Here is a 21,222-nt window from a genome sequence, read left to right as displayed (position 1 = left end):
CGGCGGCGGCTAGTTAATTTGTTATCTGTTTTTTTTCCAGTAATAAAAATAAACTAATAGTTTACAATTAGTATTTAGTATTTAGTATTAAGTAATAACCCTCGCCGTCGTCAAACACACATATGACAAATTGACAAATTATATGTATAGATCAGTTTTCGCTTTTCAGTCTGTTCGTTCTCCGCTGTCGTAGTTCCGTGCTCGGTTTTTGTCGCGTATGCGTATTCGACATCTTCAATCTTAATTCTTAACAGAAATAAAACGCTATTACACGTAATAAATTCAATAACTAAAAATGTCCAAACCTGAAAAAAGGTTATGTAAATTTAGGGAAGTTTGGAAGGCATATTATAGTTGGCTTGCTAAAAGTCATCTAGAATATTTTTCTCGTTGCACTGTTTGTAATAAAGACTTTTCTATTTCTCACGGTGGATTATCTGACGTTAAACAACATGAAAAAAGCAATGTACATAAAATCAACAGTAAGTCTGTCACTTCATCTCAAATTCTTAATAAATTTTTCATCAAGCCTAATACTGTAGAATCTCAAAATATTGCTTTGGCTGAATTAGTTTAAGTTTATCATAATGTAAAACATAATTTATCATATAATTCATTGGATTGTTCTTTAAAATTAATGCCAAAATTATATCCCGATTCTGGAATAGCTAAAAAGTTAGCCTGTGCTCGGACAAAAGCAGAAGCCAGAAAGTATCACGATCAATGTTTGGGCCCCAAAGCAGAATCAATTGTAGTATCAGATCTTCATGATTATATTAATAATAAAGTATATTTTTCTGTTGCAACTGATACATCCAATAAAGGCAATCGCAAAATGTATCCAATATGTGTACAATATTTTTCATTTACTGATGGACGTCAAACAAAACTATTAGATTTTTTTGAAGAACCGTCTGAAACTGCAGAGGCTATATGTAAATCAATAACTTCAACATTAAGTAAGCACAAATTATCTATGTCTTCTGTTTCAGCATTTAGTGCTGATAACACTAATGCTAATTTTGGAAAACATAAATCTGCATATACACTTTTACATAATGAAAACAATAAATAAATTAAATCTGGTTGTTTGGCTCACATTGTTAATAATGCATTTAAACATGGTTTACAAAAATTAGACTTTGATGTAGAGACAGTAGTATTAAAAATATATAGTCATTTTTCTTCGTCTGCATCAAGAAGAGAAAATTTAAAAAGTTTTTTTGATTTCGCTCAAGTTGATTGGGAAGAACTGGTGAAACATGTACCAACTAGGTGGTTATCTCTTGGTCCAGCTATTGACAAAATTTTAAAATTTTATCCAGCCTTAATATCATATTTTATATCAATAGGAGATGAATGTCCCAAAGTTCTTCAAAAATTACTATCAATTAATGCAGATACTGATACAGAGCAAGACAATTATCTTTACACTAAAACCTATATATATTTAACTTTTTGTGCAAATGTGGTTCAAATTTTTCAACAAACTAGTAAACGATTACAAAATATGGACACTTCTGCTACAGAATTGTATGAAATTATGGATTATTTAAGAACTAACCTCACAGAAAGATTGGAGCAACAATTTTTTGGAGCACATTTCATTTCATGCAGACAACATTTAAAAGTAAACAAATATGAAAAGTATAAGACAATCTTTGGGCAGTTTTATACAAATATTAATACATATTTATCTAAGTGGTTTAACTTCTCTGATGACAACATTTTTAAAGTGATTGAATGCTTACAATTAAAGAATGAAATTTCCTTCGACGATTTAGTAAAAGTTGTTAAGACATTACAATTAGAAAATATTTCTTTAGATGACCTTTTTAATGAGTATTGCATAATAAAACCTATTTTAAATAATGTTTATAGTATAGAGCAAAATGTGTACTCTAAGTGGATAAAAATATTTTCAAGTGGCACAAAAGAAAATTTCAAAAATATATTTCTATTAGTTTCATATGTGTTAAGTATTCCACCATCAAATGCTTATGTTGAAAGAGTTTTTTCTATAATGAATCAAAAGTGGTCAAAAGAAAGGAACAGGTGCAAAGTAGAACTTATCAAGTCAGAACTTCAAATAAGTCTAAACTTTGAAGAAAACTGTTCAGATTTTATTGAAAAAATAAAGCTTGACGAAGACTTACTTAAAGCAGTATCAAGTAACCAAAAATATTCTTTTAAAAATAAATAAAAATTTCAAGTACAATACTTTATCTACTTTTTCATATTATTCTTAATTTTTAACACAATTATCTTACAATTGTATTTAGTTTGTATAATGTATAAGTATTATAATCCAAATGAAAGCTTTATAATTATTTTATTGTTAATATTTAAAAATACATCCGTTAGATTTTTTTTAGGCTTACTTGATTTTGTATTCCATAAGTATTTGCATACATTATACATAATAAAATAAAGAGCCATATTTATATTATTATTTTTAATTTTAAGGAGCTATACAAATTGACAATATCTTATTTCATTGTGATGTTTATAAATAAAACTTAATATTTTCTACAAAAAATATGTGTCCCGTAATTTTGACACTGAAAGGTGGTAACCCTGGTTCACACTGAAAACTGCTGCAAATGGACAATAATAATATAATTTATAATTATTATATCTTTCCCAATATACATATCATTAGTTGTTTATAGTTTTGTACTTTTGGAGGAAGTTTAAACATCATCAGATGGTTATTTGCCTTGAATCTTAATAAATTTTCAGAAAATACCTATATAATCAGTACCTTTTTGAGTCTTCAATTATTAAAAAACATGTTATTATGTCAATAAGTTTGACCTGCGAATTATATCTTGACGGCTGAGAGACCGTGTTTTACATTTCACATTCGACACACCATAATCTAAGACCGTGGACACACCTATTCAGGATGTGATACCCGCATGTGTTGTCTCCATCTTAGTGCGTAATATAGCAAATTGTACACTCAGCAGAACACGTGTAGCTCCGTTAATTTCAAAATTAAAGTGAACTGACCTCTTATAAAATCTAAAGGTAAGATTATTACCTAGGCAACCTCATAGGCTTTTTATTATATTTTTATTTTAACGCGAGTTAAAAGTATTTTAAGATATATAAAAAATTTACAATTTTAAAATACTCATAACTCGCGTTAAAATTAAAATATAATAAAAAACATATGAGGTTGCCTAGGTAATAATCTTACCTCAGATCACTTTAATTTTGAAATTAACGGAGCTACACGCGTTCTGCTGAGCGTAAAATTTGTTATGTTACGCACTTGTAAGTCAGAGACAACACATGCAGGTATCACGTCCTCTTAACACATCAACACATTTTTATTAGAAACATAAATAATATATAATTTACTTCATTAGTTGGTTCCCTAGCACTAGTAACCAATATAAATCAACAATATTATGCTTATATGCCTAAATAATACTTGAAACCTGTAATTAAAAAAACCCAAAGGTTTGCTCGTTGCTGATCAATTAGTAGAAATGCGATTTGATACAAAATTATTACTATTAGGAGCACAGTAAAAAAGAAATAATAAAATTAGTAATCACATGTATTCAATTAAAACTTTTGTAAACAATAATACTATAGCTTATCAGTTCTAGGTAAAAATTTAAAATTATCAAAAGATTTAGGTATAGGTACACTTAAAAATTATGATAGATATTCATTTTGTATAGTATAATAATTTTATCAAGTTGTATTAATACTTAAAAAATATTGTCATATTTAATATGCATTTTAATTTGTTGTATAATATATACATTTCTAAATATCATACAAAACATGAGTAAAAAGTGATACACATGATAATTTTTAGGGGATGTTTTTAGTTTTGACACTAGTTAAATAAAATAATACAATAATGAAAATTTTTATTAAAAATAAGAAGTTAAAATGCTAAAAAATTATGGTGAGAAAATCATCGATCTGTACACAATAAAATATTTAAATACTTGTAAAACGTAATATATTATATCATTTTTAATGAATATATAAAACCTTAATAGGACTTTAAAACTATCAATTAAATTAATTGATGTAATATCAAATTACATCCAATTTACCGCCTGCCTTGAAATCGATTATTTTGACCACGATTGAATCGATTGTTCCTATTATTTTCTCTAGGCGTTCCTTGGTATGTGTCGGGATAAGTATTATTAGTTTTATACGTATTTTTACCTTTATAATAACTGGAAGAATTTTGATGATATTTATTATAAGAATCCTGTTGTTGCCCATGGTAATAACTGTTACTCCGATTTTGTGAGTAAGGATCATTGTAATTATCTACTTGGTTAGCTGAATACGGATCAGGTTTCTCTGGAGATATATTGTACTCATTAGATTGCTCTTGAGGGGTATTATATTCATTGGGTTCCTCTTGAGGTATATTATATTGAGGCTCTTGAGATACACCGTATTTATTAGGCAGGTCTTGAGACATATATTTATTAGTCGGCTCTTGAGATACATTATATATATTAGGTGGCTCTTGTGACATATTGTATTTAATAGGTTGTTCTTGGGACATATTGTATTTACTGGGTTGCTCTTGCGATATCATGTTGTATTTATTAGGTGGTTCTTGAGGTATATTGTATTTACTGGGTTGTTCTTGCTTTTTATTGTATTTTTTAAGCTGATCTTGTGGTTTGCTGTATTTGTTAGGCTGTTCTTGGGGTTTGTTGTATTTATTAGGCTTCTCTTGAGGAACATTGTATTTTTCAGGTTGGTCTGTTATAAATGAAGACGTTGATGGCTGTGAAGGATAATTAGTGTCATTTTTTTTAGCTGAATATGGATCTAAAGAATATGAAGTGGTATGAGGTTCATTGTTAGGACTTTTGTAAAAAGATTGGTCAGGAGTGGTTTGCATTTGAGTGTTGGTAGGTTCCAAACTATAATCAGATTTTATTTCTGGTAAAAAATGTTTTATACTACTTAAAAGTTGTTGCTGCTCTTCAGTGATTTCAAAATTGACAGTCATGTTGTTCACATCTCCATCTTTCTGATCACTAACTTTTTCCTTAACAGCCTTACAAACGTCTGATAGTTCATAATTATCATCATCATCATCGTCGTCTTTAAATATAGAAGTAACTTCTTTTAAGTTGGATGGTCCCATATCAATGTACTTTCTCAATTTTTTCACCTCTTCTGGTTTTTCTTCTCCTAACTTTTTTAAATAAGTTATAAGTCCATCTTGTTCATCAGTATTCAAATCTCTGAAATTTTTCAATAAGTTAATTATATCACCTTGAGATAATTGGTCTAAATTTATCTTTTCAACTTCTTCCTTCTTATCAACTTCTTTATGAGCAGTTTTCAACATATCCCCGTTATTTATGTTTGCTAATAAGTTCTTGGCTCCTTGAATATTATCTCCAGACTGTGCCATACCCACAACAGCATTTATTAGAGTTTCTAAATCACTTTGTGACACATCCACTCTACCCTGTGCTAGCAATGCTTGAGTTATTTGCTGAGCAATAGCCATTTTATCAATAACGCCAACTCCAGGCACTATAATTGGAGCAGTTTTAGGTATAGGCGTTGAGGGTATGGATGTCGTTGTAGAATTTAACATGCTTGACGTTGGTATAAACTTAGGGGCTAACTGCATCAATTTTTCAATGTTGCGAATAGAGAACATAGTAGCATTTACTAAACTCCTTTTCACAACACCTGCTAAAAGTTGTCCTTTGAGTTTTTCCTTTACTGTCTCAAACATGACACAATTGTCTGGAGTAAGCAGCTTAATTGAGGATTTGGGTTCAATTTTTTCCATTACAAGACCTTTAGACAACAAATCAACTATTTTAGGGGCTAATAAACCTAATTGACTTTCCAATACGCTCAATTGTCTCAAAACAGTAATAACATTTAATGGATTTTCAATTTTAATTTTTTCCTTGGGTTTATTATGATCATTGATTTCATTTATCGAATCCTCTGAATCTGAATTAATAGGAGATGCCCCAGCAACTCTAGGTTTTTTATCGTTAGACAATTTGTTAGTTACAATATCAGAGTCTCTTTCATACACTTCTGATACTGGAATATTATGCCAACTATGTTTTGAATCAATTATCGACTTTTTACCTTTTAGAGGAGGAGAATCTCTGGAAGGCGATTCCGAAGAACTTTTATCCATATTAATATCACCCAGTATTTTATTTTTTAATTTTTCCATCTTTTCATTAATTTCTTCCTCATGCATCTCCTGTGTACGTTTACTCCATGAAAGGATCCATTCAGGTTTAAAATCATAAGTATTTGGATCTTTACCCTCCATTTGCAATTCTTTAAAACGTCGATTCCAAAACTTTTTCCATTCGTCTGGATATAATGGATGATTTTCAGGGTTTTTTTCATGATAACTTAACTTCTTTTCCATTTCGATTTTCATTTCTTCTACAGCTTTTTCGTATTCTTGTATCAATCTTTTTCTTTTACTAGTACTTCTGAAAATCAAAACTTATTATTATAAACGAACATTTATATTAATTTTATTGTAAGCATAATTTAAATTAATAATAATTAAGCTAATTATAAGTATAATTTATATCTCAGTAAAACCCCCACCTTTCCTTTTGTGTATGGTATTCAGCTGAATACATATCTGGCGAGTAGAACCTAGGTCGACTAGGTGGAGGGAACCTCATAAATGGCCTCGGGAAAGACATATAAGGTGCAGCATAAAACATTCTAGGATGTGGATGTCCTGAGACATAACCCGACATAGTATGCATAGGATGCACATTGGGTGGAGGGGAAATTTGTCTTCTGTATGGTTCATCTCTTTCTCTGCTTCTGTAACGTCGCCTAATACAAAAAAAATATGGGCTAACAAATGCTTTTTATTTTTATTTTTATTTTTAGCATTAAATTACCGATGACTAGAGTATTTATTATTACGGTTGTAATAAGGTGAACGAGATCTTGAACGAGATCTTGAACGAGATCGTCCAAGAGAACGTGAACGAGATCTTGGTCTTATCATCACAGGTGATTTTGTACGCGATTTATGACGCAGTGGACTTCTAGAACGGCGATGTCTCCTAGGTGGTGATCTACGTCTTCTATCTTTAGAATCTCTACCTGAAAATGAATAATTATTTATTTAGTCTTTTATCATTATCTTACTTTTTACATTGTATTGTTAAGTGACAACTTTACTTGATACACGCTTTCTTGGTTTGGAATCGGTACTTGGTTTAATATCAACGAATTCTACATCAGAATCACTTTCTTCTTTATCATTCTTTGGGCGTAATTGGGATTTATTAACAGCAATTCTTGGATTTTTATTAAATGAACTAAAATGTACAAATTATTAGAATATTAATGAATTAATGAAGGTAATAGAAATATGAGCCAAATGTTTAATATAGTTTTACTTACGTTTCAGCTTTAATTGCCTTTTGTTTTTCTTCTTCATCACGTTTATTTTTTTCCGTTATTTTTTTTAAAGGAACTTAAAATATATAATTCAAAATTGCAACATTAAAAATTGTAGTAATAAACTTACGCCTAATGACCAACTAATGATATTAAGATAAGTAATCATAAAAAAACTTACATTTTTCTTGTAACAGCGAAGGATTTTCAACAAATTCTGGCTTTATCATATCTAACATCCACAGATCTTCTGGATTTTCCCTGTATCAAAGATGAACATAATGTACTACAGATGTATGTAGATGTTTTCTTTAAAATGCATAGCTTGCAGTTATTATTTTTGTGTTGGTCAGACAATATTTAATTTTAATGTTTTGCAAAGGTGTTGGGTAAATGATAACATTAAAAGATGATAGAGTAGCAAATGATAAAAAGTAAAAATCTTCTAGTACCATCTAAAGTTCAATATATTTTTAATGGCAGTAATTTGTAATCAAAACAACTCTTAAGTTGTAATGACACATTACATAAAAAATGTAATTACTAGAAACCACAATTTGTGAGTTCTAAATAGCAATATACTTTTATAAATAACATAAAAACAATAATAGAAAAAATAATTATAAGGGTTTATTTAAACATTTTATTTTTGTGTTGAACTATATCAGCAACACAATGAAATATAATTTTAAAAGGGTTGAAAACCAACGAAAGAGCATGCCATGCAAGACCAACATTTATCTGGTCTAAGCATCCTGGCACGACACCTAACTATGCTCTCACTAGCCGACAGTGACCATTTGTCATGATTGGCAGAGCACATTGTGTACAGTCATGAAAAATCAACTAGTGGCAGTAGGAGTAGTTAGATTGCATAGTAGGGGAATAGGGCCTTGTAGTGTCCACAACTCACATGCTTTAGTTGGAAAGAGTATACGTATTATTCAGTAGTAGTAAATGGTAAATTAAATTTTTTTCATAATAATATTGTATACATTTTTAGAAAGGTTTATAACTTGTACCTACTTATGTCTATAAAATATACCTTAATCAGTTAAACATATCTTAATTACCTAAATTATGTAAGAATTAATAATTTACTTACATGATATGTCTTCCATTATTTACTTGTCTTAAGATTTTTATTTTTTCAGTAGATACATCAAATAGACTTGCATCAACCACTATGGGTTTCATTCGACCATACGTTTCTTCTATTTTCCCAATAACGTGGAATACTAATTCTTGAAATCCTTTAGAAGACACTTTGTTTAATTTTTCCAATGCACTGGCTAATGATCTAAAATACCTTCGCTAGGGTTCAAAATGAAAAAAATTAATGTTACAATGAATGTTGACAATTTATAAATAAAGTACTTACCAAATATGCCATGTGATGATTAAAGCTTCGCAAATGATTAGGAAAAGTTCTTGGATCACCTCGTTTGTCACACAATGCACACATGTACCTAGGTTCTTCAGTTGGTTCAGATGGCAATAATTCGAGAATAAATTCTATTCCTATCAATGGTATAAAAATTGAATCTAATGTAGCTTGAATACGGGCCAACACATTATCCACTTCATCTTCCATTCCTGGTGGTATTGGTTCACCCGATACCATTGATGGCATACCAACACTTATTCCAGCTATTTTGCATAACACCACATATATTTATAACACAGTATGAGGGACTATTTAATTTGTATGGAAAATATATTTACTTTCTGAACATGCTCTGATAAAGTTTTTTGCCGGAAAACAAGATTTTCCCATTTCTAATAAATGCATTTTGGTGGTTAAATGTTCTTCGAGCAATGACAAAGACGGAACTTTGAATGGATAACAAGCGTGACATGACCATGATCCCGTTGTTTTATTTAAAGTTATTAAATACCCGGTTGTACCGTTATCCAAATGAACAACTGTAGATAACAACTGTTCTTCTCGAGACAAATCTGTAGGCGCCTAAAAATTTTAAATATATGTATTTTTACCATTATTATAGAAATTAACTGAACAGATTCAGCTACTGCTTGATTTTATCACTTTAATTTCAACGTTTATAAAATCATTTATTTTTATCATTAGTCAAACCAAAATTCACCGCATTACAAGGTAGCTTAAATTAATTTAATTGATACCAAAATAACAATTATTAAAAAAAATACAATTGCATTCTAAGAGCTTTCTCAATAATTGCAGGTAAACAATTAAGCATAAATACAATATGCAATACAATTTGAAAATATTTGTATAACAAGTAATTTTAAAAGTTAATATATCAAATAATGATACAAATATTTTATTTTGAAATTCACTAAAAATGTTAACAACCGATAATAAAAATTCTTTCTCGAATATCAATATAATATTCTATATTTTTTCTAAACAACAACTATAGCACAAGTACAGTTTGTATACTTAAAGGTAATATAAGAATATGTATGTATATCTCGTTTTCACGTTTTTAAAGAATAATTTAAATGTCAGACACATATGAGAAATGTAATGAATAACATAGAAAGGGATAGGTTCAGGCAAAAACAACTAATAATAAAGTCACTTTCTAAATTAAAAGTAATAAATAACTCAGCAAATTGTCTATAAGATCGAAGAGGATTAAGTTAAATTTCATTGTTACAGAATTTATTTGCTTGTATAACATTTTTGTTTAGTATCTGATGAAACATAATGTTTTGGTCGTTTTTGGGCAAATGTAACTCAAAGATCACAGATAGACCACAGATATAGATATTTTGGTAGGGAATTTATATCAATATAAATATATAATACATGGTATATCAATTTGTTTTTGTTAGAATAATGAAGGAATGACATTTAGAAACACGTAGGTCTAATTATTACAGTCATCAATGGGTGTACAAATAATATAACGATTTGATGCAATATTATCATATTGTGTTTGTAGTTAAAAGATCACTGCGTGAATTCTATTAACATCACGGCAAGATTTTGACTGATTTAATAAAATCTAAAAAAAATATTCAAATTTATATTAATCTCAATCTAGTCAGTATTTAGAAAAAATATTGCAGTAGTATATATATTACGGTCCAAGTGGAAAAGTAAGTCATTGTGATGCAATGGGCGGACGTTGTATACAATGTCTACAATATTTGGGGCTTGGGCAAAGTAAATAATAAATATTTAATTCCCATATAGGCTAGTCATTTTAATACAATGCTAAAACTGGTGTAGGTAATTTGAGTATTAAAGTTATTTTAAAGTTGTTCTTTTTTTTAAGTTCTACGAGTTATGATACCTAAGTAGATAATCAAGAATTTGTGGGTACTTTCAAAAACAACTGCATGGCTGTTTGTTGTCTATAAATATTGAACAATTTATATCACAATTATTATTATTATCTTGGGATTCTATGCAGGCTTATTTATAATAGCCAACAATACACATACTGCTGTTTAGTGCTGTGTAATAATTGTGTATTTGTGCATGTTGTTTTCAAAATGGAAAATAGTAATACATTAATGAATCTTTTAAATAATATTTTAGACATTAAAAAACCTAACAGTACATATTTAAGTTTACTTCTTTGCGTATTTACAATTTTTGCGCCCTGGGTCAACCATAATTTTACGCCCCCCCCCCCCCCACCAAAAAATTGATCCACTTTTTTGATTTTCTTAACACATTTTTAGTTATAATTCTTTATGGTTAAGTCATGGTTGTTTATTTATAACCGTGGTTATGTTAAAACAATATTAATTATATTCCATGTTAGGAGCTAGCCCTTATCCGTTACCGTTGCACTGTTAAGTTCACAAGGGTCGAGTCATAGCACAAATTCTTCCCAAAAAAAAAAATATTTATTGATACAACACTACACTGAGTTACCGCAGGGGGTCCGGTCGCCCCCTAAGTAGATCAATATTTGGACATCTGGGGCAAATGTCCCCATTGCTCCCCCCCCCTAAATACGCACCTGCATATTGAACTTAAATCATATTTAAAAGAATTGAAATGGAAAAAAATTAAAACTCCCGAATGATTATAAATTGATTAAGAAGTATGATATAATGAAAGTGTGTAATGTGGAATGACTTATTGTCCCAATAAATGAAGGTCACCAAATTAGCGTAACAAAGAACTTCTTAATATCTTCCAAAACTCATTAATCAGTTGGGCCCGGAGGCCATTGTAGAATTGAACACGAGTTAAATAATAAATATAAAAATATAACAAAGATAAGTTCAACATTATTACAGTAGAAATCAATTAACCATTTGCAAAGAGAAATTTGAAAATGTTGGTGAAATTCCCAATATTCAGTTGTCACTAAGAGAAGTAGTTTTTGAATCTAGGAGGCTAAAGCTATGATACCTGCACTCATGATCAAAATGGGAAACAAGGAGATGCACAATTAAAGCAGCTGGAATTTTAGGAAACTCTAAATGCCATAATGGTAATACTTGTAAATAGTATTTAAAAAGAAAATTAAGAAATTAAACTTTATGTTTCAATATTAAAAAAAAGTGAATACAAATAAAATATTCTCCATTTTGTTTACTAGACTAAATACTAACTACTAAACTGACCATTTATTCACTTGGATCATAACATATATAATATCATAAATAAGTAGTTTCTCTAGTTATTTCAACAATGGTGAGATTTATAATCCTATACATCAATGCTATTACTAGACTAAAAGATATGACCATGGGTTGAATAAAATGGGAAAGTGAAATTTTAAAACAAAACAATATACAAGTAATCATACAAATAGAAATGGAAAAAGATTATAAAAGGATTTTAAGAAAAATTGGGTTGAAAGTTGTAAATCATTTTAAAAATAATTCTTTAATAATAAGTGATCACTTCTGTCCACCAAGACAATAAAATACAATATTGAATTATAAATAATTCTATTAATGTAACATTCATAATAATTTATATTTTGTATTTAAGAAAAGCTGTGTGGGTTGTGATGTAAAATATATTATTAAATTATAATACTTATTTAAGAAAATAAATATAATATGGTCTAATGTTAAATCATACAATAATTACTATACTTATGATTTAGAATAAATATATTTCATTAAAGAATTAAATTTAACGGACATATAACAAAACAATTAATTACAAAAAAATAAAAACTATCATAACAATTTAAAAAATTATAATAGCATTTATTCTTGAATCTTGAAAATTTGTTAATTGTATGTTTTAATTGCATTTTTCAATGTTTATTAATATTACTCTTTGTGGTTGTCAAAAAATTTAGAAATATTATCTTATAACATAACAATTTCTTCAGTTTGAGTAGATTATTCAATAATATTAATACTATAGATACTTTTACTTTTGGTTTTGGTTCCAATATAGCTTAAATATTATAATATACTTCATTTCATCTATTGTATACAGCTAATATTGAATTGTATTTTATTATTATTGACTAATACATGGTGTTTAAGAATTTAAATACTTGAATAATTATTTATCTAACAATTTATTTAGGACAAGCATTTTTTGATGTTAATGTAGATCATAAATGAAATAACTAAACAATTCCTTAAAAATGTTATTGTGAGGTTAATTTCCTTAATAGAAATATTTCATAGTACAAGTATAATAGTTCTCAATTTATATCATACGGTTCATAAAAAAAATATGTAAGCATATTAGGTACATTATTAGAAAAAAATATCATCATTTGGCGAAACAAATGGGTATAGTAAATAAAATTAGAGTGTACGTAATTTCATGGTAAATTTTTGATATAATATCTAAGCGACCTATAATATATTTTTATTAATTATTACAATGCTTATTAATAATATATTTCATACTAAAAATTATTTATAGTAAGTCTATTAAATTAAATTTATTGTACAAATCAATTTTTAATAGTTAATCTAAACTAATAAATAACTAAGAGAGATTCACGAAATAAAATTTATTTAAATAATGAATAATAATCGGTTCTAAATTTATAAAAGTAACATTTCTGAAATAATAATAGTAAAATAGAAAAATGTAATCTTATGAAAGACCTAATATAATACATCAATATAATATGTGAACAATTAACAAGATTGAAATAAATTGAAGTAAACAAACATTATTACCTTAAACGTTGAACGTACTGGTGGTGGAGATGCTGATTTTGGAGGTCTAGCAGGAATAAAAGGTTTGTCAATGACGACATTCTCATCTTCTTGAAAACTTGACTCGATGTCAAAATCATTAAAATTTTGATAATGCATTGAAATAGCAAAGTTATAAAATAAACACTTGATAAAAAACAAAATTTATCTTGCAAAAATAAAAATTTTTATAGTATTATCACTGCACTCAAGATCAAATCTTATCAAAAATTATGCTCTTCTAGTCACTTCAATGGAAGAATGTTTCTTACGTGGTTGATTTTAGACAACTGAAAAATAATAATATTTTTTAATGTTTATAATTTAATAAAAAATGCACCTATAATTTATCATTTAATCCATTTCTGTGGATGAAATTATTTTATTACATATGCATACAAGATGACAGGTCACACACATTTTTCAATATTATACCTAACAAAAAATCATATTTGAGTTATTGTTGACTGTTTTTTAATGTTAAACTTATAATCTTCAATTGATATTCAAGAACAAAATATTTTGTTGTATAAATATTGAACAAAGTGAACTTTATGGATTTAGTTCTATTAAGTTAAGATAAGTAGATCGAGCTATAATTATAAATGAAAACTAATTTTTTAAATAAGAAGATAATCAGAGTGAAATAATAGAAAAGTACCCTTAAAATGTTGTGGTTCACTGTTACGCACTTATAAATATATAACAGTTATTAATAATCCAATGTTTGAATATCAACATTTTTAAAATAATGATCTATTGAAGAATATATAATTAAAGTTATATTTAACCACTTTAATACAGTGAAATATGTATTTAATATATCAAATAAAATAATTGATATGTTTTGATAAGATGTTATAAATACTTCAGTGTATATAAATTTATAAAAATATAGGTGAGAAAATTAGGGCATTATTAGGTATATCACCATATATATATATATATATATATATAATTAAAATAAAATGAATAAATAATATCCAATAAAGTAATTCGTATACAAACGGATAACAGACAATAGTTAACATATTGTACATTTTAAATGTAGATATTATTTTAAAATGGTATTTTAAGTAACAAGGCCGTACTCAGAACAAATTGATGGGTGTAGAGGGAAGGGACCCTTAACCACACAGGTACGGCCTAGAAAAGTGGTACTTATTTTATATGATGTTTAAGACATTATTTAATTGATACGTTTTAACAATGTAACAAGACAAATTCAAAAGAATCTCTATGTATAATATAAATTATATTATTTAAAGGCAATACATGTAATGTTAATTTATTTATATAGAATTGGAACAATTGAATTGACTTAATACTTATTTATAAAACTTTTATAAAAAATGGATTTTTTTTTAAGCATTGATTTATTTGTTTAAATATTATTTTAATTGTAAAATTAACTAACCAAATGTTTCAAAATATGGTTACAAAAATGTACAAGCGCAAAATATTTAACAATTTATTATTTTTTATTAGATACAGAAATATAAAATAAAAATTCACAATATCTTAGAAAAATATATGTCATAAATACACAAATTAATATTCTGTGTCTTTATTATACTTACCTTTCCTTAATATCCAAAGTGGTGATATTTAGTAAAATATTCAGTGTTGTAAAATATGGTGATGTATCATTTAAAAGCTTAAGTCACTTTGTCTTTTGTTATTGTCAAAACAATAGTATTTAATATAAAAACGCATTAAATAATATTAAATCAAATTTAGTATAAAATATACTCAAAAATTAAATATATTGGATAAAAAACCCTACAAATAAATTATATACAACTATACACCTACAGTCTTTCTCAAAAATTAAAATGTTCACAAAAAACAATAAATTTAATAAAACTTTAAACTATTAGTTTATTACTAAAAAAAAAAACCATTATACGAGTATGCGAGTACCTATAGCAATCGTTACGTTTGTCACATTCAAATTCAAATTAATAGCCATTATTTTTTATTATTTTATGATATTTATTAACTGATAATTGTACTGAAAACACAAGCATACATCAGTGTGTTTAATGTTAGAGTTGGGTTGCAGATAAAGCCCTATTACTTAATTAATTTAAAGAAACTATGGACATGTACTCTGAATAAATATACTATATAAATAACTTTTTAATGTACTAAATAATTTGAACAGTAAAAACAAGGACAAAAAATAAATCCAATCGTATGACTGACTACATAGAGATTTTTTTTAGGAATTTGAGAAGTTAAATATTAGTACCAATATTGGTATCTAAGACTTAGGAACAATAAAACATTAATTTGACCATTAATTCATTCAATATTAGATTTTAAACTTGATAATTTAGAAAACAAATAGATGAAGTTGTATTAAAAACCATTAATTTTGTTATCCATTGATTACTAATAGTTACATAATATGATTACATTAATGATTATCAACTTATATACAATTTTAATCATCAAGTTTAAATTTAAATCACAAATTACTTTATTCATAAATACCTATAACTAATTGCAGTAGCTCCACTAAATTAAACCTAAAGCAAATGATTTTACCATTAATTAAAAAACCTACTAAGTGCTCTCCTAAGTATTATATCATTTATCTTACTGCCTTCCCAGCAATATTTAATGGTCAAAAAAACTCTTTCAAGAATTATTTTTTAGCATTTGATATATTTCTAAATATAAAAATAAATGTTGAGGTGCTGTTAGTAAATTGTAAGTTGAATTATATTACTTGTTCTTATATCAAATTTCCTTAAGAGGACGTTACACATACATATTTTGCTGTCTCCACCTTACAAGTGCATAACACACCGAATTGTACGCTCAGCAGATCACGATTAGCTCTGTTAGTTTAAAATCTAAAGTGAATTGCCCTATTATAAAATTTAAAGCAAAGTTTATCTATCTAGAGCATTTCATAATTTGTATTATTATATTTTAATTTTAAAGCAAATTATGAGCATTTTAAAATTGTAAATTGTTTATATACATTGTATACATTGTCTGTGTAACGTCCTCTTAATGTTAATACAAATAGATTCCTAAGATTTTAATAATAAAAAAATGCTATACATAAATAGATTGAAAATAATCTTCAGTAAAAGAACTTAAGTAGAAATAATATCTAAGAATAATAAAAAATAATAACAATGATAATGAAGTTGTTGAATATTAGGTTGATGTAAAATTAAAATTATTAAAAAAAATTATTAATTCTAAAGACATATTATCCAATAATATTTTTTCTTATATATTGATAATTTGTTTATCATAGGTAGGTACTGATAATTTATTATAAATAAATACATTTTAATTTATAGAATATTTTTTAAAAAAACAACATACAAAAAATACCATTTTCTAGGTATATACAAAATAATAATACTATCTTATTCAGCAAATTGAAATTCAACACCGTTAATAAATTAAAAAATATGTAGGTATCTATTACATTTTAATAGGTACATTCACTAGTAATTCTAATGTATTCATATTTTCATATTGTATGTATTACTCTATGTTGTACTTAATAGGATGAGTTAACCATTTACTTACCTTGCGTAAAGCTGATCTTCAAAACTTCTTTAATACTAATTATTAAATAACTGATATTTTCCAAAATTCTTGATAAAAATTTGTTATAAATAACGAAGAAACCAAAAATTTTTCTGGTTTAAGAACAACAATTATAGATATACCATTAGTAAAATACCAAAAATTATATTTATCTTTGTTAAGTGTTATCCCAAAATAAACGTGTCATAAAGCAGAAAATAATATAATATAATTTACCATAAATCAAACAAAAGACAAAATCCAATTTTCAAATATCATCTATCTATATGAAATTTGGAATATTACACAGAATTAAAAATAAAAATCTATAAGTTCTATATTAGCATCTATAAATTTACCATAGAAAAACAATTTAAATAATTCGATATATACTCTGTCACAAAAGAGAACAATCTGTAGGCCATCCGATTTTGGGTCAGAGCTAAGCATCCCTTATCAACTATCTAGTGTTAGCATGATCACGTGGTTCTCGGGGAGCCAATGGCATCATTCATTCACAATGCACAAAAAGTGATTGTTTTCTTTAGAGACAGAGTATAGGTATTAATAAATTGCATACAATAATTGTCAGTTATTGATTATTACTATAAAAATAACTTATATTCTAAGTATCTATAAAATAGGAAATAACCTAATTAATTTGAATAAAAATACAAGTCATAAGGGATAAGAACAAATTATATGAAAACTTCTTATAGAACAGATTCAATCAAATTTGTAGTTTTTTAATAGTAAAAATACAGAAATTCCCATATAAAAGAATTTATGTACTTTTTATCCAAAAGCATTGGCGTCATTTAGGTGGCGGAGTAGGGGCAGCAAGGTAGGCATTTACCCGTTTTGTAAAGATGAACAATGGGCCTGGTGCCCAGTTGTTGCCGCACAACAATTATTATATTTTATAAGAGTTAAACATGTATACTTTATAATATTTTGATAAAAATTGTCGGAATATATTTAGGTATATTTAGACAAATTAGGAGACTTTCATGAAAGTGGTATGTATATATTTTATGAAGGAAAAGGAATATATTGTTCATTGTCGTATGTTGTATATATAACAATAATAATAATTAATATCAATATCATAATGCCATGTAGTTTTATTTCTAAAATCTAAAATGAATACAAATTTTAAAAACAACAACCAATTGGCACTCGTGACTGTTGTGTACAGTGTTCTATTCTTCATTGTGTTGAATTTAGTTTGGACAGTTTAGTATATTAAAATATAATTTTTTTGGCGTGTTTTCATTCATTTTTAGTATGAACTAACATCTTAAAAAATTGAAATGGATGGTGTGGTGAAAACAGAATGAGCCAGAAACAAAAGTTAGAGCAAATTGCTCAAAAATTGGAAACAATTTCTAATGTGTTTAAAAAAACAGACAAAACTAGAACCGGTAAGCAAGAAATAAAAATAATATTTTACAGATTTTATTTTGTATGTACAGTTGATTTATAAAATACCTTCTACAGAGGTAGTTTATAAACTGTTTAATTTATACCTTAAATTTTCGAATAATCTTGTTACCTAGTGTTTAAAAAGGGTGCAACAATGATATGCATATTATCCACATAAATATGTTCTTGCGAGAGGGCTTTTCTCAAGTAACCCATTTGAGCTGGTCAAAACTTAAAGCCCCCTCTATTGAAAACTAAAATTAAGCCACTGGTTTAAAGTAATGAATATGTGAATACATTAAATAAACACAAAAATATACTCATTATGCATAAAACAAGTGTAATTATATTGAATAATGCACAATAGTTTATTTTAACTGATAATTTGTCTTTGTCTTACATACATGGAATATAGTAAAATTCAATCTCAGATTGTCATCACAAAATTTCAAAATAACATATGGGGTGATTTTTAAGGATAATTGATTTATTGACCGCAACTAAATCAATTCAGCTCATTATTTGAATGTTAACACGAGATCTCTAAACATACCTCATTACACTTATTTAATTATTTAATTTGTCTTTTTAAGTTCATCTGTTATAAGACTAACGATTTATATTATGTTGATATTATAATATCATATTGATTGTTATGTGACTTTAACCAGTGTTGCTAATGGTAATTAACTAATATCATGTAGCTTCAAAAGTCAAAACACTGTAATACGTTCTGTAGGGGCAGAGGTCAAGTTATGTCAATTAACTTGAACATTTTTACGCAAAATATATTTTACACATATAATTGTACACCGGACCGTAGGTACTTTACTACCCATAGACTAAAGTCAACAGCTTTTTCTGAATATTTTCACTATAAACTAGGTACCTATGTTTATTAGATTTACATAAATATTGACAGTAAGTATTGTAATGTGTTAGAACACATGTCCAATACCCAGAGTGAAATAGCAACAATACGTAATAACTTTATAATACAACTTTTTAAAATTGTGTAGATATGTTTTACATTAGTCACATGCTGCCATTTACTAGGTATCAGGTAAAATGTTAATTTTTCCATAATAATATTTTCAATTTATACTGAAACTGAGTGGCTGAACATTTTGGGTAAATAGGTATTTTAACCAATTTATAAATCAATTTAATGATGTATTAAAACGTAATACAAACTATTCAATATCTCAAATAACCCTGATTAAATTTTGAAATAAAATAGGTAGGTATAATTAGTTTAACTTACTTCGCAAATTTACTTATCGTCTGGAAATATGTAAGCACCGTAGTTTTCAAGTTTCAATTTTATATTTACAGACATTACACTCACGACTATGAGAGTATGAGACATTTAAACGGAACACGCATCAAAGCAAAATCTCAAATCTTTAATGATTGTTTATTGACTGGTGTCTACACATTAAAATAAAACATTTTTTAATTTCTATAACGTGCAATGAGAAATGGCAATCGAACAATCAAAACACAACATTATTATTATACGTGAAAACTGTATTCAGAATTCGTGAATCATTATGATAAATATTAAATTGTAAAATCTTTGACCATATTACACCATGAACATTATATTATCGGTAAGTATTAAATGGTAAATAATAATATCGACAAACTTGGTGAACATCGATAATCGATATAACAATGTTTTGTATGAAATCTATATCACCGGCCAGTGTTACCATGTTAAGCAGGTTAAAAGTTATCGTAGATTGTTCGAATTGTTAAAAATGATCATAATAATTATTATTATCACACATGGGACGGGACGATGGCACGCCAAAAAATCACCCGACATAAAGCCATGCTATAGTGACACAAGGTCATACGACTTGACACCATCATCATAATCCGACAAAATGTAATCGTACCACACTACCAAACGTATGACACGATGTGGTACAGTTTTTAATATTTAATATTTATACTGACAAAAGTCACTTAATAGGCGATAGGTATATGTGGCCCTAATAAATATATCCCGGTAAAAAAAAAATACCTATCCGCCCATGGGCGAAGGGAGGTCCCTTGAGCTACTATATTTGTGTTACTTAAATGAAGTTTACGAGTTAGGTTATGCATATATTTCCTGGTTCGTCCTATAACATCCAAAGTAGATACAAATATGTTTCACACTTCTCTGATGTCATACACAAAATTTTATTTTGCTATTTTTTTTACATATTTACGGTCTTTACCGCTATTTTGCTAATTTAAGGGTTTTAGTGCTATTTTTTGGGTATATTTTCATATAATTGCATATAGTAGGAGCTATTTTGGAGTTATAAATGCTGTTAATGAGCATATTTTTAAAAACTAAATTACCTACCAAACAGCCGTCTACGAGTATGTGAACGAAAACAAATTGTTTTATGTTAAAATCATGTCAGTCACATCGTACTATCGAACTGTCATCGGATTCGTTGTATTATCGTGTTGTTGTATTAACTATGTACTAATAACTGAAAAAATCTGTACAATTAAATATATCTTAAATTTCATGTTCAAAAAAATTCGTTGAAAATTTTATTTTGCATATTTTCCAATTTGTAGTGCTATTTATAGCGCTTATATTAATGTTTTTATGAGCATATTTAAGCTCTAAAAATGAATATTTTTAGTGCTTTAACTTCCGAGTTCTGA

General features: G+C 27.2%; 1 protein-coding gene across 2 annotated transcripts; it reads right to left on the bottom strand.

The window, feature by feature from the left end:
* Nucleotides 1-3,729: 3,729 nt before the first annotated feature.
* LOC111032675 lies at nt 3,730-20,170 on the bottom strand. Of its 2 annotated transcripts, XM_022313091.1 has the most exons (11): nt 19,811-20,170; nt 13,543-13,850; nt 9,151-9,394; nt 8,807-9,075; nt 8,531-8,739; nt 7,607-7,686; nt 7,429-7,501; nt 7,204-7,343; nt 6,918-7,125; nt 6,610-6,849; nt 3,730-6,488 (listed from the first exon to the last, which is right to left on the bottom strand). In XM_022313091.1, the coding sequence occupies exons 2-11, from the start codon at nt 13,678-13,680 to the stop codon at nt 4,082-4,084; spliced, it is 4,008 nt and encodes a 1,335-aa protein (XP_022168783.1). In that variant the 5' UTR covers nt 13,681-13,850; nt 19,811-20,170; the 3' UTR covers nt 3,730-4,081. The 2 variants fall into 2 exon arrangements, with proteins under 2 accessions (XP_022168783.1, XP_022168784.1); XM_022313092.1 differs by lacking the exon at nt 13,543-13,850 and having other exon boundaries at nt 3,731-6,488; nt 19,811-20,169.
* Between the last annotated feature and the right edge of the window lie 1,052 nt (nt 20,171-21,222).

The sequence above is a fragment of the Myzus persicae genome, unplaced genomic scaffold (genome assembly GCF_001856785.1).
Source record: "Myzus persicae strain clone G006 unplaced genomic scaffold, MPER_G0061.0, whole genome shotgun sequence".
NCBI lineage: Eukaryota > Metazoa > Arthropoda > Insecta > Hemiptera > Aphididae > Myzus > Myzus persicae.
Note: the sequence above shows the minus strand (reverse complement) of the source record. Positions and strands in the feature narration are given on the sequence as shown.